This window comes from Phaethon lepturus, unplaced genomic scaffold (assembly GCF_000687285.1).
Source record: "Phaethon lepturus isolate BGI_N335 unplaced genomic scaffold, ASM68728v1 scaffold34998, whole genome shotgun sequence".
Taxonomy (NCBI): Eukaryota; Metazoa; Chordata; class Aves; order Phaethontiformes; family Phaethontidae; genus Phaethon; species Phaethon lepturus.
The window spans coordinates 32479-57724 of NW_010557515.1; the positions used below are offsets into that span (position 1 = coordinate 32479).

At 43.1% G+C, this 25246-nt stretch overlaps 1 protein-coding gene across 1 annotated transcript in view; it reads right to left on the minus strand.

Moving 5' to 3' along the window:
• The window catches only part of ADCY5 (adenylate cyclase 5), a 59337-nt gene that overhangs the window by 3806 nt on the left and 30285 nt on the right, over nucleotides 1–25246 (minus strand). Inside the window, exons 6-14 of the mRNA XM_010292782.1 lie at nucleotides 23096–23240; nucleotides 21381–21478; nucleotides 18585–18672; nucleotides 11927–12043; nucleotides 10210–10374; nucleotides 7735–7910; nucleotides 3751–3777; nucleotides 2733–2865; nucleotides 43–306 (exon numbers count right to left, since the gene is read on the minus strand). Of these exons, the coding sequence (XP_010291084.1) occupies nucleotides 43–306; nucleotides 2733–2865; nucleotides 3751–3777; nucleotides 7735–7910; nucleotides 10210–10374; nucleotides 11927–12043; nucleotides 18585–18672; nucleotides 21381–21478; nucleotides 23096–23240 (1213 nt within the window). The remainder of the gene's footprint in view (nucleotides 1–42; nucleotides 307–2732; nucleotides 2866–3750; nucleotides 3778–7734; nucleotides 7911–10209; nucleotides 10375–11926; nucleotides 12044–18584; nucleotides 18673–21380; nucleotides 21479–23095; nucleotides 23241–25246) is intronic.

Here is a 25246-nt window from a genome sequence, read left to right on the forward strand (position 1 = left end):
TGATTCGGTTCACTCTGTCCACCCAAATTTTCTGCAACTTACTTCATCAAAATCAGCAATGATCTCGTTGAGCAGTCTCAGACACTCCACCCCTTCATTGTTGGCCTCCAGCTCCACATAAAATTCTGAGAAGTTGCTTATGGAGGCAAACATGACAGCCACGCACTCACAGGACTGGTAATACAGTTCATCATTTCGCCGCTCCTGAGCCAAGAAATGGGCTGCCACGTCCTTCGGCAAAATGTTGTGGAGGAGGCGTCTGTTATAGGCCTGCAGCTCCTCCATTTCTTCTTTCTCTTCAGTGGCCTAGTTTAGGAGGGAGAGACAGTGATGTGCTTACTCTTTTGGTAACTGCTCTGGGGAGGGGAAAAAAGCTGAAAATGAACTTGCAGGGAGGACAGAAACAAGAAAGGGGGAAACTGCAAAGGAGGGCAGAACCAGAGAGATGCAGAAACTTCAGTTTTGCAGTGGAAGATGGTCTGTCGCTTTGTGTGCACATGCATATGTAAAATCAGGCACAGAGTAACACCAAAATCCAATGTTGTTATATTTCTGGGCCCTGAATTGAGTAACCTGTACAAGGTCTTTCCCTTTTGTGGAACGCCACCACCATCCTACCATCCATGTAAACACACATTTGGCTTTCCCAGTCAGGCACAATGGGTTTCAGGAGGACAAAGAGAGCTCATCATTGCTAAAGACTGCATGGGTGGCACTGAATTATAATACTCTCCCTGCAGCCCGCAAATGCTCATGTAGCTAAAGAAAAGATCCTTTATATTTATATATATTTATATATCCTCCTCCTTTTCCACAAGGTTTGCTGAGGTGCAATGATGGTCGTGAAATACAGTTACCATGGAGCCCATGAAACAGGCCAGTCCGACACTTCGGAGAGGACTTTTCACCAGCCTGTAAAGCCCATGTCTCCTCTGGCAGTGGGGGTGCGTCCGGGCAAAGGGAAACATGAGGAGGATGGGTTGTCTTGTTTCTGGGCGAATGGGTGTGGATTTGGGTTTAATGTTCTGATGGAACCAGAGCTTCAGGAAGGATGTACCTAGGCTGTGCCTAGGCCACCTAGGATGTACCTAGGCCTAGATGACTAAAATAAAACAAGCATTTAAAGTTCATTAGATTAATGAGACTTCAGAACGAGATTTGGTATCTCTTTGCAGACTTGCACAGTACCAGCATTACCTCAATTCATTGCTTCTGGTTTGTAGGTAAAGGTACAGAGGTGTGTGTACTGATCACCTCTCTCCCCCCTACTGATGGCAGCGGTATTTTCCCCCCTTGTTTTACTTTCTGCCATTTTGAATATTTCTGAGCAGAGGAAAAAACAGGGTCAGGCAAGGACTGGGGACGGTGCAGCTGAGACAGGGGTCACACAGAGCAGTTTGGCTTACAGGAGCCCCGAAGTACACTGTCCTGTGTACAGCACCCTCCACTTCAGCAGAGGCACCAGGCAAAATGTACAGCCTTTTGAAATGGGTATTTTTCAAATCTTTTTTTCTAATGATTTTTGTCATTGCCAGAGAGCTGAAGCCAAAAAAAGGAAAGACTTTCCTGGCACATTTGGGCCTTGGCGTGGGTGAACACAGCCTCAGTCATACTCTCCAGCCCTCACTTTGTGAGGGGAGAAGGGATAACCTCCCCACAGCCCTTAAGTACATGTTGGTAAAGGCACAAAGCAATACTTGCAAAGCACTTAATGACTTTGCTCATGGATGCTGGTTTCTGAAACAGGCCATTTGAAACTGGAAATTAAGTTAAACAAAGAAGGACCCTTCAGAAGGTGGTATGTCTGGACAGAACAAGGAAAACGCTTGGCTCTGCCTGGGGGAACAAATGCTCTGGCCAGCTGAGCCCAGACACAGAACAAGCAAGTTGGCTCATCCCTTCCATTGTTTTACCATTTATAAATGAGGATAACAAAGTTTATCTGCTTCCCAAGGAGCTTTAATTACTTGGTGCTTCCTCAAGTGCCTCCTACTCAAACCACTGAGACCTATTATTAGTATGATGTCCTGCCAGCCAGAAGGTTAAAAAACTATATAAAACCTGCAGTCCCCCAGCTATGAGTCCTGGGCAAAGCTGAGTCCTGCTCACTTGAGAATCACATACGATGCCCCAGCATCAGTTGTGGGCACAAGCAGTGAAAACATTTAACACTGAAGCCAGGGACAAGGCCACAGTGTGGCATTATCTGTAGTGTGCTGGTTCTCCAGTACTGCTGCCTAGGGGCTAATGAAGGCTGGGTATCAAGCCAGTTCCCACCGCTTAACAGGAAAGTGAATGAAAATGCAAATGTGAATCTTTCACAGCCCTGAACACAGCAAACTAAAGCTCGCTGAACTCTGGGAATTCAGCAGCGAATATGAGCTTCTTATATTTACAAATTGTGTTAAAGGTTCCTGCAACAGTGACAGGCTCAGTTGCCCAAATTCATTAACCTGGATCTTCAGATCTATAAGCCTTTACTGTGGGGACCATCCAAAGTGCATTTACAAGGAAACAAGGGGCTAAAGTAAATAAGCAGGATGAGAAGCACTGAGTATGCAAAGTACCAAAGAAGAGCAGAGCATTACTACTATGCCCAGTTATATGCCAGATCCAGATTAAATTCAAAGGCACTTTATAACACTCCTCAACTTGATAGTGAATAGCTCAGTAGCTTTATATTAATGCCAAGGACGATGTGTATCCCTCCAACACAGCAAACACCCACTAACCTGGAGCTTCCAGAGGAAATCAAGCCTTGCAGTGGATTCCACTTGCTGGGCATGCAAGTACAGCGCCAGAACAAAGACAGTAATGATGACAGGGGTCACAATCTTCAGCGCAACTCGTGTCATCGCTGGAGAGCTGCGGCCAAGGGAAGAGCAGAATTTCCCAGTTAGTCTCAGCGTGGAGGAACACAGCACAGCTTAGCCATGCTCCGCAGTTCCCACTTTAAGGCTAACCAACCTCTGAAGAAAAGACTTTTTTTCTTTCCCCTCAAAGCACATGTTTGTTGGTAAAGGGACAACCAATACCTGCAAAAAGCTGAGGACTTTGGCTCATAGGTGCTGGTTTCTAAAGCAGGACTTTGAAATCGGAAATTTAATCCAACTTCTTAAAAAGGGTTAGTATCAATTTAAAAGCCATTTCTTAGAGAATGGCCGTACATGCTCAGCCACCACTATGTTTGGCAAAACGGAAATGCTGACAGCTCTCCAGAGTGTATTCATTGTGTCTCCTGCACTGGCTTCCCCAGGCTCCTAAGCCTGGAACCGTTCTACATTTACTGCTTCTCTAATTAGTCACTTCTTAAAGGCCTTTGTTTTGTGAGTATTCTATAAGCTGAAAAGAGCACTGAGACACATTCCCATCCCTTCTGACAAGCAAGCAAGTAAAAACGGTTAAATCTGAATTACGGAGTTACACAGTATGAAAATATTATTTTGATAAAACCTTTAACTTGTAATTACAAGTAAGCTCTATGAGATGCTCTGTAAAGCAAGATTTCCCACAGGAAAGAGGATGATCTGAGAGTAGCTATACATACAAGAGGGCAATACTCAGGCCACTTAGGGCATTTGCCCTGTGTTGCACCAGCTCGCAGCAATGCATATACCAAATATGTATAGTCAAAGTAAAGTCAAATACCAGACACTTGCTGGTGAGTCAACGTGCTGATATTGCACCTTGTGAACAGAAAATACCTACCAACAAAACCCCAGAAAAATATTTCATGCCAAAGTGACTCACCATGATAACGTTGCATTTGCAGACACGCTGAAAAAAAAAACCACAAACATAAGGTTAGGAGAGTGTTTGGCTCCCTCCAGCACTCGTCCTTCTGTACCTCCTTCAACAGCACCTCTGCAATGTGGCACCTCTAACACTGTGTGGGGCTAGAGCCCTTTTAAAGCAGAAAACTACAACAAGGGGGGGGTGAAGAAAAAAGGTGGTCTGAGCTACACTCAAAAATCCAGAGTTATGGTGCAACATGGTTAATAGGGCTGAAATAGCTAAGAAGCATTAAAAGTCAGAGAATCATATCGGATTTTAATGTCAGTGTGGGATGCTTAGCAAATGCTTGTGCATCCATCACTACTTCATCAGGTCAGGCTGGAAAATCTAAAGAAAGAAGCTTTGGGCTAATATCTGGGCAGGGATAGCTCCTCTCTTCCCTATTTACTGTAGCATGGAGGTGCATTTAATTCCTTTAACTCTAGCACTGCTTCCTTCTTCTGCAAGTTGCTCGTCTCCAGCGTTGTGCCTCGCTATGGGTATTGCACACGAGTGCACTAAAGAAAACCCTTATGTGGGTTGCTATTTCTATTCACAACACTGGAAAGTACTCGTATGAAACAGAGCTGCTGGAGAAGATGGAGGGTGTGCTTTTCTTACAGGGAAAGGATGGAAAGGAGCTTTCTGGTACGTAGTAGCTGTCTGAGTTCCTGACTGATTGATTGCTTAATGCTGCGGGGTTTCTTCTCAAGTGTGGGTGGAGTATTAGGTGGCTGAGAACCATGTACCATGGACCTTTTTAAAACACTATTTAAATGGAAAGAAAGAGATCAGTGGTAAAATTACTGCAGTGTCATCGATGCAATTACAGCTTTGCAGGCTACTAACATGACACATCTTTAGCCTGAGAATCTCACAGCTGTCTCGAGAGCTTCAGGCTACAGTTTTCTGGGGCTGGGGGAACCTCTCGCTACAGAATCAGAGATACAAATCATCAAAATCACAATAGCTGAGGGGGCCTAACTGAACATAAAATTAAAAAATAAAAGCATAGTGACTCTCTAACCTTGTTTGTTCCGAGACATTTTCTGCACCTCTGAGCATGGAATTTCTTCTAACACGGATTTTGCAAACCACCGTTGTCTTGCACACAATCTATTCCCCTGCCTCTTGGCCAGCTCCAGCACTGAACACGTGTGCTTGGATGTGGACCTGGTTTGGGAACCCGGGGGACAGTGACTCCCACACTAAAGGTTGAATCTAGTTGGAGTTGCAGACAACTTCCCACATGCAGCATGATTCCCCTGCTCCCCTAAATCACTACCTGGCCAAGGATGACTGCCTGTCCCCATTATCACTCTGTCTTTTGATGGCAGCATGGCAGATCTGACCCTCTGTACGGGGGCTGCGGCTCACTGTGGGTGCTACGCTTGCTCTAAAATCTTCAGCAGAGACTATGAAATGCAGCAAACCCAGAATTTACAATCACGCCTTGGATAAGTGAAAATGCCCAGTGCAAGCAATAAACGGCGTTACATTGGTAGGTTGCTCCTCCATGGGACAGGCGTTTCCAGTAGCAGATGGCTCTTTGATTAATGGAAGGTAACACAGGGAGAAGCTTGCTAAATGCACTCCCGCTCAAGTTAAGTGCCCATTTTTAGCAGGAAAGGTGGTTGATTTTGGGGACAGCTCCCATAGGACAGAAGCATCTCCTTTCTCATAGCCACGATGCCAAGGACAGAAAGTCCTCTAAATCACAAACCACAGCTCAAACAGAAATGATGGGCTTGATGAACAAATCACTGGGCAAAGCTCTTTGGGCTCCACTATGCAAACTCAACTTAGAAGATCACATTGGTCAATCCCATCTTTAAAACCAATGCCTTAGTTTTATCTTCTGCATAGGGAAAAGGTAACATGATAGGAGCTCTGTGCATCCAGTTATGTGCCTCCATGCTGGTGTGTTGCTGCAGTCAAGTCTGGCAACTCCCAACGTGCTATAATCAGCCTTTCAGTTGCTTGCATGCTGGGTTGGTTTGTACACAGAAGTGTGAAGTGACATCTGCATCACTTGTAATTAGTCAGAGTACCATAATGGCTGCAGAGCAGACAGTAATTATGTAGCTACAACGGGCACCCAATTAAAGTAGTATGAGGTCATATTGTTGTTTTTTTTTTTTTTTTAATATCAGCTGGACAATAAGGTACATCTCTGAACTACGTGCTACATGCTGAGCTCCCATTTCCCACAACATACCAACGGACTGCCAAACATTGGGACAATAAAGAGCTGTCCTTGGAGCTCTCTGGACAAAACAAATATCATTTAGTGAGAGATAATATAGCACCACAGAAAGCTATTTCTAGGAAAACATGCTAACCTCTACTTTATTACTGACATTTTGATTGTGAAGTAACGTAAATTATACATCTAAATGCTGTAATTTTGCTTAGTGCTTCACTTACAAGAATGAAATTACATTTGGGACATAAAATGCTTTTATTTCTCTATTTTATTTCTCTAATTGTGTTAGAAAATGCTAAATAGCTTCCGCTGTTGGAACACATAACATCTGCAAAAAAAGGCAGGAAACCTCATTCTCCCCCTAGCTCCATAGAAAGGGGGTTTCCTACATAATTTCATTCGCTTGAGTTAACAAAATAATTTAAGTGATTATTGCCAATGTCAGTAAAAGCCATACCTCCCATTAATTATTACTGGGCACACAAGAATGCTAAAATCGTGGAATATTTCTGTGAAGGACAGAAGTAACCAGGTGCGTACAGCTTGAAGGGGTTAATGACCATCAAGAAATTTGAGCAACTACACAAGCTATTTCATAACATACACGAAAGCACTGGGAAGGACCATGGGAATCTTCTCAGCCACCTTCCTGTCCAAGACAGTAACAACCACAGCTATCATCCTTGACTACACTGGTGCTTTCTAGATCTCTGATTGTTCTCTGCTGCTCTGGACTCTCCATTATTGTGAACTGCCTTCTTGCCCCAAATCAGAAAACATATCCAGGTTAGGCCTTCCCACTCCTGAGTAGAGTTTAATTCTCATGTCTTACAGGCAACTCTCCTTACTACACATCCTAGCATCATGTTCACCTTTAGACAGCACCATGATTTTATTGACTCGCAGTCAAGTACAATTGTTGCCTACACGGGGAAATCATCAAAATAAGTACTGAACACCACGACGCAACTCCCAGTGAGAAATGAAACTTGTGGAGCAGGGTGGTGGTGGATGTGCCAAATTTCCCTCTCTGGTGTGACCTTCAGGAGAGGAGTAACCATGTCAGTGGAAGCAGGTTGCCACCATGATTAATGTGTGACCTGGTCATGACAAACTACCTTTTCTAAGTAGAAGGGCAACTGCTTACTCCCACTTAGCCCAGACCCTTCTGCTGGGAATTGTGCTGAGACTGGCTATGATACTGGCTTTTCAAATGCAGACATGTGTCCAAAAGAACTGTCAGGAGATCGCTAGCCAAACATCGAACATCACTATTCCACCACCCCAACCTGGATTTGATATACCAGATGTCTGAACATCTTCGTGGTTCATTACCACATCCCTGAGCCAGCTCAAGTTTGTTGGATGGTTGGGTTTTTTTCTTTTTTGAGAATAGACATTTCTATATCGGGACTGTAATACCAGAAGAAGCAAGAACGACTAATTATAGTTCCCCATTTCTGGAAGAAAAAGAAATACAGATTCACTCTGATTCCAGTTATATTTTGTTATTAATAGATAGTTCATTAGTCAAGTTCCACATTAAAATGATCTTAAAGGGAACTTTGTTCACCTACTCTTCAGAGGTGAAGAGCAGCATTGACAAAGCCTTTAGTTTAAAGCCATGCCTTTTCTGGTATCATGCAGTTCCCTTGCTTGCACCACAGCCTTGGCCCTCCCGTCCACCTAATGCCACACTGAAATCATTGGGTGAAAGAAATTAGGTGACGATTTCAGAAGTGAAAGGCACTTACTAGGTGTTAGCTGTAACCAGGAGATCTGCATTGTCAAAAAGGTTGACCCCTGGCACTTCCACAATGAGAACATATATAAATTCAATGACTAACATAAGGATCAGTTTTCCGATACAGCTGATCTGAAGGAACACAGAGCAGGCCAGGAGACTCAGTAAGACACTGTAGGTAAAGTACTGTATAAAGACAAAAAGGGGAAAAAAACCAGCAGAGAGATGAATGTCAGCTCGATAAATCAAAACTGAAAACAAAGGAAACTAAACAGAGGGATTGAAAGGGATTGGGAGTTATGCAGCTGAGCTGACTGAACATGTAAACCTGGGGCTGCCTGTGGGATTATCGCACGTTACAGGAGATTTAAGTGTTAAAAATGAACCAATGGCAAGGAAAACTCTTGCTTTCTTCATCAGGTGTTATTGGCTTTGCACTCAAGAGGCAGAGAGCTCGCAGTCGTATACCCAAGGCTGTGATGTAGGTTTGCCCTGGACACGGTTACTGAATTAGCAGAAAGCGTCATCCAGTTACGCTGGAATACTTCGTGCTTTAAGGTCAAATTCTGGACTTGAATTCATATATCTGCACAATACACAGGACCAAGGGTATTAGCAATTCACACCACTAGGACAGATACCCACTTGAGGCCAACTGGAAAGTATCGCCCCTGCTGATGCAACACACTGAATCCATTGGCAAGATACAGGCTGAACAAACTTCTACCAATGCCAAACACCATGATCTTTTTTCTGCCAGCAGCTGCAGGAGTCTGTGCATGTGTGGTAGAGAAGTCCTCTGCCACACCTGGGTGGTGGGGCAGCACCTTCTGCCAAGCTGAGAGCTGAATGCTTAGCATGCCAGTGCTTTCAAATGCGATTGCAGACTGCAGGTGCCATTTATGGCTCCTGGGAAAGCTAGCATGGATGTAAAATGAAGAAAGGCATGTTAAGCAGCTCATCACCTTCCTGCTATCAAATCTGTGAAGATTTAAGATTTTGCTCTGTCCAGAGAGACCTATTTCTGACAAAAAAAAAAATTGCCTGAGGCAATCCGTCCTTTCAGTTAAAAGCAAGCAAAAGTAGAAATATGCTTATGTTCTAAGCTCATTTATTAATAGTACATCGCTGATACATTAAATTACAGAAAATACCTCGTACAGTTTGTAACTTGACTCTTCAGCTTCTAGAAAATAGGTGGATGTTCCCTGTGGCTGAGGGGGTAGGATCCCACCATCCCCTGAAAGCACACTGGGAGCACCAGATAATGCCTGTACCGGATCCAACATCTGCCCTGCAGAGCGCAGGGGAGAGGACTCCTCACTTCTTAGCCCACTGACTGGCAGGACCTGGCTCAAGGCTGCCATAGCATCCTCAACATGCAAAATGGTTCTTCCTCATTGCTTAAAATGACTCTCTGTCCTGAACCAGCACTCCTGGCAACCTCATGATGGGCACAGACTGTTTCTAGTTCTCCATTGTGCCAGATTTTGCTCATGGGTCTTTCTTTAGGACATACTAAGAGCCTTTGCAGGGTTGAAAGTCACAGTAATGGTGGTCTCAGAAACCTCATTGAATCAGATAGGGACCATATTCCTCTTACGTCAAATGGAAATAGGTACAGTGGGATACCAGGGCTTTCAGTCGCACCTTGGACATTTGGATGACAACAGATCAGCCATAAATCTGTCAGGTCCCCACAAACCCAGATGACCTTGACATAAATTCTGCCCCCTATCCTAGGCAGATTTTATTCCTTTTCAATTTCCAGTAGACAACACACGTAATGGCCATGACCTAAAAACTCAGAAAAAAATCTTGAATAGCTATGCAAAATGATTAAAAATTTTTTTTTTTTGCAAAGTATTCTACCAGTGTGTAAAACATATTTAGGTTTTTCTCTTTCCATTAGGAGCATTTTTTTTTTTTAAAGTTGTTCTGAAATGTTAGAATTTGCATTTGCAAACTGAAGCAGACCACTATCAGGGCTGCTAACCTGTCTGAGGCTAGAAACTACTATACCTAGTGAAAGAATAGAGTATATAGGAAAAAGAAAAGAATACATAAGCAAAGTTTTTCATCTGGACATAAAACAATGGAGGGAAGGGTTAAATCTATGACTAGACACTGATTTTCAGTGAACTGATTTTCAAGTAACACTGGGCATCCACAAACTCCTTTGAAATGACTTGCAGTTCTGCATACCATTAAGGATTTCATGGAGAAAGACCATTTCTTCTGTTCCAAGCAGGATCCAACAATTATAAAAGCCTATTGATTATTCAGTCCTGAAGGAACTTAAACATTAATGTGGACTCATGATAATAACTTCAGACACTTAAGTTTGTGCATAGTAGCCCATGTCAGTCCCATAACGTCAATCAGGAGGCAACCTTGCTTTCCTCTGAATCACTGAGATTTATCATGCAGGTTTTATAGCCCTGCCTCAGATTAAGCTCTGTAACCCATTTTTTTCAAGGAATACCTCTGGAAAGTTGCAGTTGGGCAAAGGACTGTCACAGAATCCCTGCAAGGTGCCCAGGCTGTAGTTGGAAGTCAGGTTGCTGATAAGGCATATGTCCACCCGGTCAGGAGTGATATTGTATTCTGCAGCCATGCAGCTGGCAAGATCCACAGTGCTGCACATGAACTGAAGAAAAAGATGGTATTAAATTCAACAGCATAGACAAGAAGAAGAAAACAAAATAGTTTGCATCAATTAAAAAGCCCCTTAGAAATGGCTGTAACAATGTGCAAAATATATAAAATGAAGTCACTGTCTTATGTTTTACTGCACGTGCAATGGCTATGTTTTTTCTCCCCCAAATATTAGTTAATAAAATCCAGGCTGTGCACTCTAGAAAGCTAGTTTCATGCTCAACTTCACGTACAACTTCATGTCTGAAGGTTGACACATACAAATATATCCCACTGTCTGTGATAAGGTCCTGGTGTTGCTGCATTTCTGCTGATGGGAATTTCTGAGCTGATAACTTTCCCTTTTCACCTCTAAAGCTTCTGCTGTGGTTCCTTCTACAGGGAAGACTTTAGCAGCAAGGCTCAAAGGCTGATGGGCTATATTATGCTGAGGAAGCAGCAGAGGCCCATTCTGATCTCCTCCATGTGCTGCTCCATTTGTCCATTTTGCTAATTTTTACACTAAGCAGTTCACAAATGCAAAGAATCACACATTATGCAGAAAAACAAAGCTCTAACTTCTGTGTGGTGCACAGCAACCCACACCAGCTCTTTGCAGGTGACTATGGGGGAAGGCGGTGGGGTGTTTGATGCCACTGAGCTAGTGCCTCCCATTAAAGAACCTCAAGAGAGCACAAAATTGTTCCTAAGTCTCCACTTGTATAGGGAAGTTGAGGCAAGAGCCAGTAGTGGTCTGATTTTTAGGTGTTTAACCCTCTCCATGCCAGTGCAAGTCAGCACTTCCCCAGCTGAGGCCATAACTGAGAGTAGCAGAGAGCTACGTGAAGTCTTTGTAGCTACCTCCAAGCTCAGGACTTTAAGCCCAGGCCCATCTCTCCTTTTTCCCACCCCCGCTCTTAAAAAATGAAATAGATGTATGCAGGGTAGAGAATATTCAAGTGGATTCTTTAAAATACATTCAGCCTTGAAGCCATTTGTACAAGTGCAAAACCAGCAGCCGCAGGGTCCTAGAGAACAGCCCATCTCTCTCTGAGTCTGAAATTAGCAGCAGCGTTTGAATGCAAAGCTAGACCAGCCTGGTCCCAAAAATGCAACTCAGAGCAAAGTATTCACAGTCCCTGTTAGGTGATAACTGCACTCAGAGCAAGGATGCAGCACCGTGCAGAAGGCCGGCACAAAGCCTATGCAACACTTAAGTCCCACTCAATATTGTGGGAGTTAAATGATGCATTGGCCTGGTGCTGGCCCTTCATGCAGGGGTACGCTTCAGGCTTGGCTTATGTACTTGGAGCAGACATATTTAAAGAATCCGAAAAGAACATGGGCACAAATCAGTGCCAGGCATATAATGGGCTATAGGGATGCAACTGTTTGGCTCCCATTTCTTTTCGGTGCCTGAAAAGCAAAAGGGAACTGACCTCAGATGCTGTAAGCATTAGGCAGGATTACATTAAACCCAGTGGTTGTAAGGGTTACGATGCTGCAGAGCACCACTAAGAAAACCATGCAGAAACGAGTGCGTCAAAAGGAAACAATGCACATACCATGTTGACAAAGGCAGATAGAAAAACCAGGATAATTGCAAAGACTCCAACTAAGGTACTATTGGTCCTGGACTGTACAATCTTCCTAGAGAGAGTCTGGAGTGGAGCTGGGAAAAGCTGCATGTGGGGGGAAAAAAAAAAGATTAAACAAACATGTAGAATCATGGCTTGTTTTACAGATTACAACCTGCATTTGAGCTGCCCGCATCTCTCAGCACGGCATCTGTGCGGATGCTGCCCACGGGGTAAAGAATGGGGGTGATAGGGGATGGCGGCTCCGGGACAAGGGTGAGCAGGAACGTGACTGTCTCCTGGCAGCAGGCCAGCTGGCTCACCAGATCTACTTAGTCCTTCCTTACGGGAATGATGGGTCCTGAACCGAGATAGCACGGCTTGCAGGCCTGCACTCATCCTGTCTTGAGAAGCACACCACAAGCCATCTGTAACTGAAACAGCCAGGAGCTTGAGCCTGTAAATTACTGGATCAAAAATCAAAAAAAGCATAAGTGAAAAAAATATATGCCATATCCCTTTGATCACAAAGTCATATTGCAGCACTTTCTGGTGCCATTTCAGAAACAGACTGTTAAAAAGCCCAGGCCAGTCTTGATCTGTCAGACCCTCGGTGAAAGGCGCTGGAGAAATCAGCTGGCTTCGTCTGGTCTACGGCACTCGGCACCACGGGCACACGGGGCTAAAAATAACTGCTAGTGAAGGCAACCACAGAGCTCCCCTAGACAGACCGTCCCACTGATTCACTCCTCTCAGAGCTAGAAGCTTTCTTCCAATTGTTTTCTAACTGCGGGCCGCCAGTGTGCTTTGCTTTGGGTGCTGCGTCGTATTCTAGATAGAAGCAGTTTCTGGATGAAAATGGAGACTAACCAGGAGCCCTTCGCAGCAGGGGTCACCCCTCAGCATCACATGAGGCCTCTTTGCACTGCAGCAGCTACCAGAGAAGTTCAGAGGACATCAAAATCCTTTCTCTTCACTCGCCACCACTGCTCCCCGCGCGAGCTCAGGGCTGGAGCAACAAGGGATGGACACCAGGAAACCCTTCTGCGGTGACAGTCCTCGGCCGCGCAGTGCCTTGCCCCTCCACGCCATCGCGGCAGGGCAGAGGGGCTCTGCTGAAGACTGCCAAAGTTTTTTCCAGAACCCAGCTCTGTCTTCCCTACCAGCATGCTGCATGAATAACCAAGCCACTAGAGGGTATTTTTAGAGACACAAAGAAGCTAGCAGCACGGCGACACGGCACTGCAATTTAACTATGACTAATGTTTCTATTAAAAGTCCTGCTTTTCCCTTTTATCCTTCACTCTTACATCTTCAGAGATGTAACATTTTGTCAGCGCATAGCTTCCCACACAGCAGTCCTACAACGCAATTACAAAGTGTTCGAACGGCCGAAGCACTGAGTAGCTGGTGACTGTTACAGAGGGAGAGAGAGGCTGACGTGGCCAGAGTTTTGAATGAGCTGATTTCACCTGCACATGCACAAAAATCCAGCTAACTCCAGGCGAGAGAAGAGGGTGAGACTCGGGGGGGGATGGAAGGAAAGGGGAAATTTGGGTTATGACTGACTTACACTGCATGAGAATTGACTGAAATTCACTGGAAGCTTATGCAATCCTCTAGGCTCATGGAGCCACTTTAAAACAAAGCAAAACACCTCTCAGAAATAAACCTTGCTGATATACAAATCCTTGTCTCTGTTGATAAGCCATGAACCAAAATACCTCCTTGCCCTACCACGTCCAGCTACTTCCATGCAGACGTCGGCTAGTAGACCCCTGCCAGTGCAGGGACGTGGGAAATGCCATAGGGCCTTCCTCTGCTGTAACCTTTATAGGATTTGGAGGGAGGAGTATTTGTGCTGCATTTAAACAGTTTTCTCACTAGATTAGAGCAGGACAAGTTTTCCTGCCACCCCCTTGTTTAGGCCTGAAGGCCAAGCTCCACAAAGGTACGCACAGGCCTAACCTCCTCCTGCAATCTCTGGGAAATCAGGCACCTAAATAAAACTCGGGAGTGCTTTCTTGTGGATCTTGGCTCAAGCCCCTGCTGCCAATGATCCCAAAAAAGCCTGACTTTGAACCAAGCCTGAGATATCAAGCAAAGCTATCAGTGGAAGACACAAATTCTAATGAAAACATGTTTTCTTTGTATTAATCTTGGTTCTCATTACTGTGCAAACTAGGGAAAATTTTAGGTCAGTAAACAAGTACAGCTGGAAAAAGTCCCAAAGAGGAAACAAATGCCAAAAACCACAGGAGGTCAGAATTGCAATAGAGTGCGCAATGGCACAGCCATGCTGCACATCTGAGGAACCTCTGCCTTGCAAACAACATTCATGGAGGCTCTATAACATAAGTGACGCTCTCCCCATTCCACAGAGGAAGATGGAGACACCAGGAATACTTGCAGCTTGGAGGACTTCTATGATAGAAATGGGGGACCTGTCTCAGCTCTGACAATTCAGCTCCTCTCTAGCAATGTTCCCTCCATAAAAACATCCACCAGGCAGGGGTATAACAAAAAAGAAGACAAAAGAAAAGAAAATTACTTCCCCTCCCAGAAAGGGAAAGGGAAAGGAAATGCCTTCTGTCCTCAGAAAAGAAGCAGAACATCAGGACATTACAGTGCAATGAAAATCTCTGCGCTGTTGCTAGTTAGCCCATTGGTTTGTACTGTCCAATACCATTTACTCCTCTTAATAAGACTCAAATCTTGCCTGAGTGAAGAACAGGACAAAGGAAGGTCTGATGAAACGGCAACTCTAAGTCCACTGCTGAGAACAGGGGCTGAAAGAAAGGACATGATCCATTTGGACAGCTGAGATTCACATTTGTATTGCCACACAAGCTTGAGGTCACTCATTAGCCTTCTTAAAATGCCCACGTGAAGAAAAATAACCGCAGTAGGAAAAGGAAATTGGATTGTCCAGTCAACTCCAGTTCATTCTGAATTGAAATGCATAAATGCTACTGGAATACATTATATTCCAGAAGATAGAGGCTCTGAAAGCATGCAGGTAGCAATGAATATAGAAGGAGAAGGTAGGGCACTGTTGTACAGGTGAAAGTCCAAATTGAAAAAGTGATCCAACAAGTATTAGTGTTACACTGAAAATAATCCACAAGCTCCAGTCATTTGTATGACAGAAATACACTAAATAAAAACTGTACCGTGCAATAACAGCTGATCACAGACAGAAGAGTAGTATTTCTCCTTTTTGTCTTCATAACATATATTGTGGGCATGGAAAACGGCTTAGATAATTGCTGTTGTGTTGTGAGATGAAAATAACTATGAGGTCTTTAAGTTCTGATTTTTCAATTTGTAATAAAGGCCTTTGAGTAATTTTGAAGTACATTAAGATGCTTCTGGAGTAAAAGACAACATCTCCAGGCAACTTGACGTTGCAAGTCCATTTATGTAACCTATTCCACAGAGATTTATTAGTCTCTTAAAAAAGTACAGTTTTCAGGGTATTTTTTCTCCTGTTTGAGAAAATATCAAACCCTTTAGGAGCATCTAGGTCAGCTTTGGGAGGCAAAGAAAAGGTAGGCAAGCTGCACCTATGTAAAGCTACAGAAAAACTTATTTTCTCATCAAGGATAACTTGAAATTTCTCTCATAGTGCTCCCAGGAACATGCAAGAAGTTGACTTCCACTCAGCAGTGTAGATACCAGAAGTTAAGGATTTTAAGAAGAAACACAAATTTGATAACTTAGTAGCAAAACAGATGTCTGTCAGTGGAGTATTTGTGAAGGGAGCCTGGTTCCCATGACCTTAGACTCTATTGGGAAGAAACACCATTTCGCGGTGGCCAAGTCTTTATGGAGCATCAAAGTGAAGAACTGGAACTCTCTTGTTTATTACAGCTGAAGAAACTTGGAAAGCCAAGCTGGCTGTGTTGGCAGTTCCAGGAACAACTTCCAGTCCATGAAGAATTTTATAGTGGAAGATAATAATGACAGCAAAAGAAAATAAAACATGATCGAGCTGTCCAGAAAGAGCCTGCTGTCCACTGTCAAAGCCAGAGATGGAGAGGCCAAAACAGGGAAGGAAAATCTCACATGAAAGATGGAAAGAGGAAGAAAAAAAGTCACTTATCATGTAACAGCACAGCAAACAGGCAAAAGTTATACTTATGCTGATATCCTGGGGTAGACACCTGCTTTCCAACTTTGTGTGGAATGAACCACTGATATGTAAAACACATGCTCTCCTATCCTATATCCAAGTGTGAAACAAAACAAACAATGTTGACATCCCTGTGACTTAAAATTTAATCTACAGAATCTGTGAAAGTGTCTTCCTTGTGCATATGTGTAAAAACGCTTCCTGGAGCAATGTGGAGTAAAGAAATAAAGTAACACCCCTTAACCAAGGGCTGGGTAAACCCTTTGGTTAAAAAACTCTGACTTGAAACACCAAAATCTTTAATGACAGAAGCAGGCTGCAGCTACTGGGAGCTGCTGCCATCAGACAGGTAGCTGACAAGCTAGAAGTACCCATCCCCTAAACAAGCCAGCTCATAACCAGATGTCAGCAGAGGCTAATTTGGAGCACTAAAAAGGGGGTAATCAGAAAGGTACTGGAGCTAGAAGACCTGATATTTTCAATATTTGCAATCTGTGCATAGAAGGCACTGGCCACACTGAATGTTATACATAAGCACCTTGTGGGCCTGGGCCAACATGTTGAAAACTCAGTTTTGGCAATAACAGGAGCTTCATAAAATCCCTTTAAATTCTGATGTTAGTTTGAATTCCCTCTGATGCCTTGTGTTTTCATGGCCTGTGCACTGAGGCAAAGACAGCCTAAAAACTGTTGCAGGCACTACCGAACAGACATCTTCTGCAGGAATTTGGAAGTTCAAGGCAAAGAAAGCAAGATTGAACATCTGCCTTGGGTCACAGGGACTGAAAAATCCTGTGTGTTTTTAAATTAATTGTTAATTAAGATCAGTAATAATATTAAACCAAACAGCCTAAACCAAAACCTTTAAATGACGACAGAAGAATTGAATGCTGCTGTCAGTATGTGGAAGCAACCTAAGCCCGTAAAAGCCAGCGGGTGACAAACAGCTGTGCGCTTTGAAATATGTCTGATTGCAAGTCAGCCAGCCCAAATGCTTCAGAGGTCTGGGTCTGCCACAGCTCTCACCCCAATATTTGCACAGCAGCAGTAGAGCTGGTGTGTCCGTGTGCCTCTGCACGGCTGGCAGTGCACTGGGATGTTGCTGCCGGTGGCACTGCAGCGTGAGTAGGCTCTAGCATAGCTCTACACCGAGTTTCCAAGTCCTTTGTTGCTGTGGCCAAAAGCTTTCCACATTGGTTAATTAACTGCTAATCACATTAGCTGCTGATACCAGTTTACAAACTAATGACACTCAGTAGCATCCACACATGCAATGGACACACCAAGTATAACCAGGCATCTTTGGGTACCATTTCCCAGCTCAAGGGACCCAAGCCTTCCTAGTAGCACTGTTATTTCTTCCTTGTAATTCTCATTGCTGGTAAACAAGCAGGACCAACAGGATGCTGTGCTTACGAACTAGGCTCCCTTTACAATTGTCATAAGCCCAAGGGAAGCCTCGTGAGTGAGTTGTTAAGTTCAAATATAACCTGAAGCTTCTTTCACTGGGAACAGTTTGTAGCTCTTACTAAACGAGAAGGCAAAGCTTAATTCTCCAAATCTAACTTTCAAAAATCAAAAAGACATGAAAGGTGCAAGTCTGTCAAGAGCACCCACATTCAACTGTTGAAAAGGGCACAGAGAAGATAATTAAAGTGAGGCAAATCATCTGCCCGACATAATCCATTACCCCACTGTTTCTTCTGCAGGAAACATAATGCCACTGAGTTATTTTATTCCAGGCTCTGAGGAACAAAGCTGAGCTTGGGCTAAGGAGCTTGAATCTGAACACAGTCCATGTTCAGACACTGCTAGACTGGAAAGATCCCCCAGACTGCAAATACAATCAACTAGCATCAATATTTTAATAGGAGTACCTTTGAGCGAAAAAGATGAGTGCATCACCCTTCCCAAAGTCCTGACTGACAATTTACCATAGACTCCCAAGAAGAATTAATGTTTTCAGATTTTACACAAGGTATTTCTTTGCTGATCAAAACCAGTTACAAGCAAGAGCCCAACAAATGATGGAAGCTCTGTACAGTCATCTGAGAAAGGCTGATAACTTCTATATGTTTATGGCTTTTACTTCCCCCCAGGATATTTTCCCTTGATTATATTCTGCTTCTGATTATCTGCCTACCCAAACATGCATATGCAGCAGGGGCCAGTACACAGGCGACTCCGCAGGAAGTTTACAGGGAGGAAACGAATGGTCAGTGTTTCATTCCACACTGGAAAATGTGTTCTTCTTATATCAATATGAGAGCGCCTGCAGGGGACTTAACAGACATGCAGATCCACAGAGTGATTACTTCTTGCTGAGCTAAAGAGATGCCAACCCTAACATCTGTTTGCAGTTCATTCTGAATTATCAAAGGCTTTTTCTGTAACCCTTATCACATAGTGTGGAAAGGATGGCTAACAAAACATGCTCTGTTAGCTGAAGAAACAGATTGCTGATCCAGCTATCTTAGGCAAAGGACTCTACAAAGAAACCACAGTACTCACCTTTACACAGGAGTAAATGACCGAAACAAACACCACTGTGGTCAGGATCAGGAAACAGGTCAGATAAAAACCCAGCATAAATGTAGAGCTGAAATCAAGGAGATTTTTTTTTAAATGCACACCATATAGAAGAGCTACAGCCCTGCTCTCCAGAACATGACATTTGTACAAGCTATGACACACTGCACGGGCTTTCCAATTAGGACAGCAGTAGAAGATACGAGGTGCCTTGAATAGCAACAGATACTCCATCCTATTTTGAATTAAGCAGGCTGTAGAGCAAAGAATATTGCATCTTTTATAGCGATCACCTTCCTGCCGAGATGACAGCAGAGGGACTGAGAAATATTTCATGTGCTAGAGGAGCTGATAGAACAATTTGTTACGGCAGGTCAGCCCCTGGCTGGCTGTAGGCAGGAGACCCCTGGGAAGGAAAGCGTGCTGAGTGCTGCAGCGCAACCGGGTGGGAATAGTCTCAATGGGAATAGCTACCCATCCTTGCCATGCACAGGGAATGTCTGTGCTGCACCATCCTCCGTGCTCTGTCTCGTGCATGGGATGGGAGCACCCATGGCATGAGGACAGTCAGGCTGTTTTGCCTTAGCTTGGCAGGTTCCTGTTCCTCCCAACTTTGAAGTACAAACAGGACCCCAGGGCCAACTTTGTACTATGCATTTTCATCTGTTTTGATCACAAAGATATTCAACAACAATTTCCCAGTGTCTGGTCTCAGTGTGACAGGACAGGCCCCCTCCCAGGACTTAGCCTTATTCACAATTTAAAGGAAGTATTCTTGCAACATGACATTCAGGCCAACCACACCAAAGCCAGCTGGTCTCTCTGTTCTCTCATGACTACTAAGATAATTGTACTTGCTAATTCACTGTTTGAGCTTTTCATTAAAGATATTTCTCTTTATAGTCATAAATTATCACTGCCATTTTGTCTCTAGTTTCAGATTCAACTTCCTTGTTGTGTCTTTCATGAAACTCTGATGGTGACACATATACACCTGTGGTTTCAGTTGATGCTTAACTGTTACCTTCAATAAAAGACCAAAAGTATGCAATTGAAATATAAGCAAAAACAAACCAAAAGGTGAAGGAAAGTATATCTGACCTGAAGTTAAAACATGGAATTTTATTTACTCTTGAACCAAATCATCTTTCAGACAAGCCAGGCTGCCTAAGGACACTTCAGAACTTACCAAAAAAAACCAACCTTATGGGTGATGTGGAAGGAGACTGAGCAACATGACATTTACACCACACTGCCATAAAGGATTGGCTCTTGCATAATACAAAAGAGTCAGCCATATGGTTGCCACAGATCAGAAATTGTCAAGTTGTCATTTCTGTGTTAAACTGGGTTTTATGGCAACAGCTTAGTGGCTGCTTAGGGGTTTTGATGGGCAACACAAAGGCTGGTAGAGGGCCTCTGCAGGTGTGAAGTCACAGTAGTAATATCCAGACATCCAAAGTGTAAGCCCTTGCTAAATCAAATACTCTCAAAGAACATTTTTGGACATAATTAACAATACATTAATCACTAGGATTGATCTAATTTCAATTTTGAGCCTCTTTCAGCTTCACTTCAAGTTTCCCAAAGTGGATCTGTCTGTTTACACAGTGCATTTGTACTGATGTTATTTTGCTGATTCAATCTTTCTGTGAGCAGAAGTGAATGTCCTCTTGCCTGGGAGAGTTAATGACCTCAAATACCAGACTGCATCGTTTCTGTGACCTTCCGCATATCTGATCTGAATGCTACAAACCAATCTGTACTCTGAAAAGATCTGTGGTGTGAACAGAAGTAGAAAGCAGTTGTAATGGCATAAAGTAGTATTGGAGCTCTCTTTAAACAATGTTTTTGTCTTCTTGTAATAAAGATGGATTTGGAGCATTTTCAGAGCTTCTGTGATCTTGTTCGTCAGATTAAAAATTACTAACTCCAAATTTATTTCCAACACAGCATTGCTCAGTGAATGATACATTCTTGCTACTAAACCAGAGCACAGGAAATACCAACATGCTTTAATTTTAAGGGATTTTTTATGAACTCTTTGAGAAGAAATACCATGTCTGCAGAGCTCACTGCTGGAAAAGATCTAGTGGGTTCCACTGTGCCTTTCAGACAAGGCATTTCACTGCAGTGGTTCAAGAGCACTGTGCCCCACAGCCCTGAGGAGCTTATGCCACTCTTGCCTGGGGAAAGAAATGACTACAACCCTTAAACCTGGAGCAAGCTACTCAAAGCTTATGCATGTGTAGCTCAACTCCCTCTCTACCTTTTTTCTTGCACTGCTGCTCTGAGTCCAGAAGAATAAATGCATGAGAGGTTATGCCTCATCTGTGAAGCAGACCCTGAGACCTCAATGCTCTGAGCAACGTGGCTATGATGGGTTTTTCACCTCCCTGTCCAACTGCATTCAGATAAGAGGACAGCCTAGCCTCATGTCATGAATGTGTACTATGCCTTAGTAGGCAATCCTTCCTACCTAGTGATATTTGTTTTCCATAGGCTTACAAACGTGCTGAACTGAATTTCCTACGATGGAGATAAACAGTAAGAGAAATCACACTGGGAAAACAGAAATCCTCACATGCCAGTGAGGAGGTTTTAATCTGCACTAGAAATGAGTGAAAACAATAAGCACCATGCATCACTTGAGCATGAATTATTTAAGGATTTTTCTCTTCCCCTTGGTGCTCTGAATCCTCAAGAAAAAAACAAAGAAAAGTAGGCCAGAATAGAGGAGGGGAGCAGATGGGAGCAAAGGGATGAAAAGATACTCACTGTGGCACGATTATGATTTGAACAAAGCAGATGAAGAGGAAGACTAGGGAGGCACAAGCCACGTAGGCTCCAAACCTGTCATCCACCTGCTTGGAGTACTGCAAAAACGCAAACAGGGTTATGTTAGTGGGAACTCCACAAGAAACTTCTCTCCACAAAAACTTCTTATTTGGCCTCCGTTTAGGTCCTTCGAAAGCAGCGCTGGTAGGAAATGACTAACATTACAAACTCCTCTTTTCCCTGGGCAAGCTGTAAGGGCTTGAACAGACCCAAAGGCCAGGGAACAAACCCACACAGCTGGGTGGAGAGAGGATTCACCATCTGCCCCTTGCACGAGAGGAAGAGGAATGGATTAACCGGGACCAGGATTCTAGGTCACCATTGTCAGACCTAAACTTCTTCTATGGGAAGTTTCCTTCAATAGGGATGAATGTTGCTAACGACAAAGCCTTGTATCTTGTGCAGACAGCTTGGCTCGTTCTGATGATAGTGTGAGGATGCTGTGGTTCTCACAAAGTCACTCCTTCCAACTACTTGTGTATTGGTCACATGGGAGCTGCATCCGATTCCCAAAGATGCTTTATTTAGCTTGAAGCATGGTTCTTAGTACAGACGGTCTCAAAGTTTGAACCACAAAAAAAAAGGTGCTCAGAACAGGTGAACCACTAATTTCCCTAGCAGTTTTTAGCTATAAAATTGAAGGGAAGGAGTGAGGGGAAATTACATGCTTGAGCTTTTATCCAGATCCACACTGATTATTTGAATAGCTGTAAATCCTGCAAAGGTATGCTTCTGTAATAGGTTTTAATTCCTGTCATTGAAAGAGCGTTTCTAAATGAAATGCTAAAATAGTTAGTGCAAACTTAATCACTGTTAGTACAAACTTAATTACTGAAGCTTTTTCCATTGAACAATGACTTTAACTTGAAGACCACTCAAGAATCCCAAGGATCTGCGCTTAGATAAAAAAAAAAAGAAAAAACAGATGACTTTGACTTTCCTTGGGCAATTAAGAACAGCAGTTTATATAGTACACTTAATCACGGTACCTCCGGACTTAACTGAATTTAACTTTGCAGCCATCTAGAGCCGATGTTGTCTCTATTACACAGACAGAGAAATTGAAAAGATCTTTGCCTCACACCAATGATATCTGAAACAAAATCAGGAAGCAATCAGCTATTTGGGAGCCCTAGGTTTGTTACTGTGAGACAGAGAACTCTACTTGTTGCTTAAAATGGGTTCCCAAAAATGACCACAGTATGAATTGCATCCCAATGAACCTTAGTAGCACCTGGGGCTCCTTGCGGGGCCAAAGGGCAGAGTAAAGCCCCTCCAGAGGTGATTCAGAGCTCAGGCAAGCTGAAGTCAGTTTCTCCAGTGATCTGAGGGAGACAAGGGGTGACTGCAATCTCAGTTTGGATGCCTCAAGGTCAGAGAAACAAATCAGTTTTATTCTGGATTTCCTTTACAGCTCATCATTTTATATTCATGTGTGTCTGACAGAAATGGCTTGGTTTTCCAGATGACTGTGGCTTTCTAGAGACATGGATATTAAGGTTTCCATGACGAAGCATGGATTTTTTTAGATCACAACCCCACCTCCAACACCTAAAATCTAGCTTTACCTATAGATATAAAACTTGATCTTATGCAGGAATATTAAAACTCACAAAAAGCTTGACTGACACATTGCAATGATTTTTAGACATTACCTTTTTCTCCAAGTCAGGCTCCCTGAATGTTAAGAGGAACTTGCGCACGTGCTCAGAGCGTAATCGATCAATACTTCTGGCATCGATGGCACGGCCCAGAAACTCATCCACTTCATCTTCTGGGTTCATACTTTCTTGTGTATTCCTGAGGATGTCAAGAAAAGGGAGCATAAGAGGACACGATAATTTCCCCCTTCTCACCATGTTATCATTTCACTGTATAACAAGCTAGAGGCTAATGGCATTTTGCTTATAACTGCTTCAAGTTGGAAAATGGATTATGAGCTGAGAGGAAAATGATACCAGCTCTAGAGTTCACTGCCAGTCCTGAGTCCACCAGTGAAAGAATTTGATTTACATGCCCTTTTCTATAGTACATCCATCGCTTTTCTTGCCTTGCAGTCTCTTTACTATTCTTCATTCTCTAAAACCGGTCAGTAGTCTCCTTCCACTAGTGCTCTGACTTATTCTTCCCTAAGCTGTTAGTGCCTGAACTGGCAAAATTATTTATGTAACCAGTCATATTTCTTGCTTCCGAATAATAATATCTGTAAAAATTTCTATGAAAATTTCTGAACTTGAACAATTCTCCATTTTTGAGAAAAAATTGTTCACCGAACAAACACGTGGGAAAAAATATGTGGCCTGATGCCCCACTGCCTCCCCTTCATGCTGTTATTTACAAGTATAAAGTATAAACCAGACAAAGTTTTCTGTTTACAAGATATGTGCTTAATTCAAGGAAAGGTTGCAAAACAAAAAAGTAGCAAAAGAAAAAAATACAAGTTAGATTCTGCTTTCTAAATATGTGGAACAAGATTTCTAAATTGCTTATAATCTTTAGTATCAGTGTGTTTCTGATGCTCAGCTTCAGAAAAACGAGGCTGATTTTCAAAAACTGTTGAAAAAAAAGCAACACAGAAAACTTAAATCACCCTGAGGCATTTTGCACTGAGAATCAGGAAAACCTGAAGCACCTCCCCAAAATCTCTAGTTATTTTTAAACTCTAACAGGATTTTAATGACTTGATGCTGTCTCTTTAATGGTCTGCCTTAAAACTAGCTGTAGGCAGAAATTAAAAGCTAATCCTGAAGTGCTGTTTTTCTGCTCTGCTTGCATGATTGCCAAGGTTATCCACGGGATATACCAATAGTTATCCGCTGGAATATGCCCCCCACTTGCACGGGGACATATTCAAGCAGATAACTATTTCTATGTACAAACCCCATGATGGCACAGCAACTTACGGCTCATGTTGTGTGACCTTCAACTTAGGCACTCTGCAGAAAAAATTCTGAGGTCTGACAGGCATGATGAAAAGGCACACTGCTTTATTTTCTCGGTTTTATTTGTACTGCATAACAGTGCATAACTCAAAAATACTGTGTTGCAGCCAGCAGGCCCCTATAGGTAAGATTGTGCTGTAGAGCAGAGACCGCTCAAAGCAGCTTACAAACCAGCATGTGACTCTGTTTTAAAAGTTAAAGGTCTCTTTCCAAAAGAAAGGCTCTCCAAAAGCTTTCTGCAAAACTGGATCAGATTTCAAGAAGCCCTCTGTATCCCAATTCTATCATGTACCTCTTGTCAAGAGAAAAATAAATCAAGTCCATCCACTCATTTCCATTTGAACTGCCTTCGCCCCAGCCAGTGAGTTGAATGTGTCTACAGCTCAGCTGGGTCATGACGACACACCATCATCATCTATTTAGCGACTATGTGGCAATTGCAAACCTAGTTTGTCTCAAGGTCTTCTCTCTATTCTAGCCAACCTTAATATTCCAGTGGGGTTAGGGAAAATAAGGGGTTGTTTTTGGCTCTATATTCCACTTTGAAATCAAAAGTGGTTTTGTCCCTAGAAAGACAGGACATTCCTTAGAGGAAGCACATCTGCTTGAGCACTCAAGATGATGCTGCTTATGTTCATTCAGTCCTCGCAACATCTTCCGGACTCATAAAAATGAGCAAGGAAATCATTAGGCTTCATATTTACAGAATGTCTTCCAAGATCCTGAGAGTTATTTACACATTTGGGTCATTCATATTTAGTCATTTCATACCACGTACGAGAGATGCAGTACATTTTCCCCTAGAATCGAAGCAAAGAGTAGGCTCAGCATCTTGGTGAACCTCAGTTAAATTTCAAGTTCCAG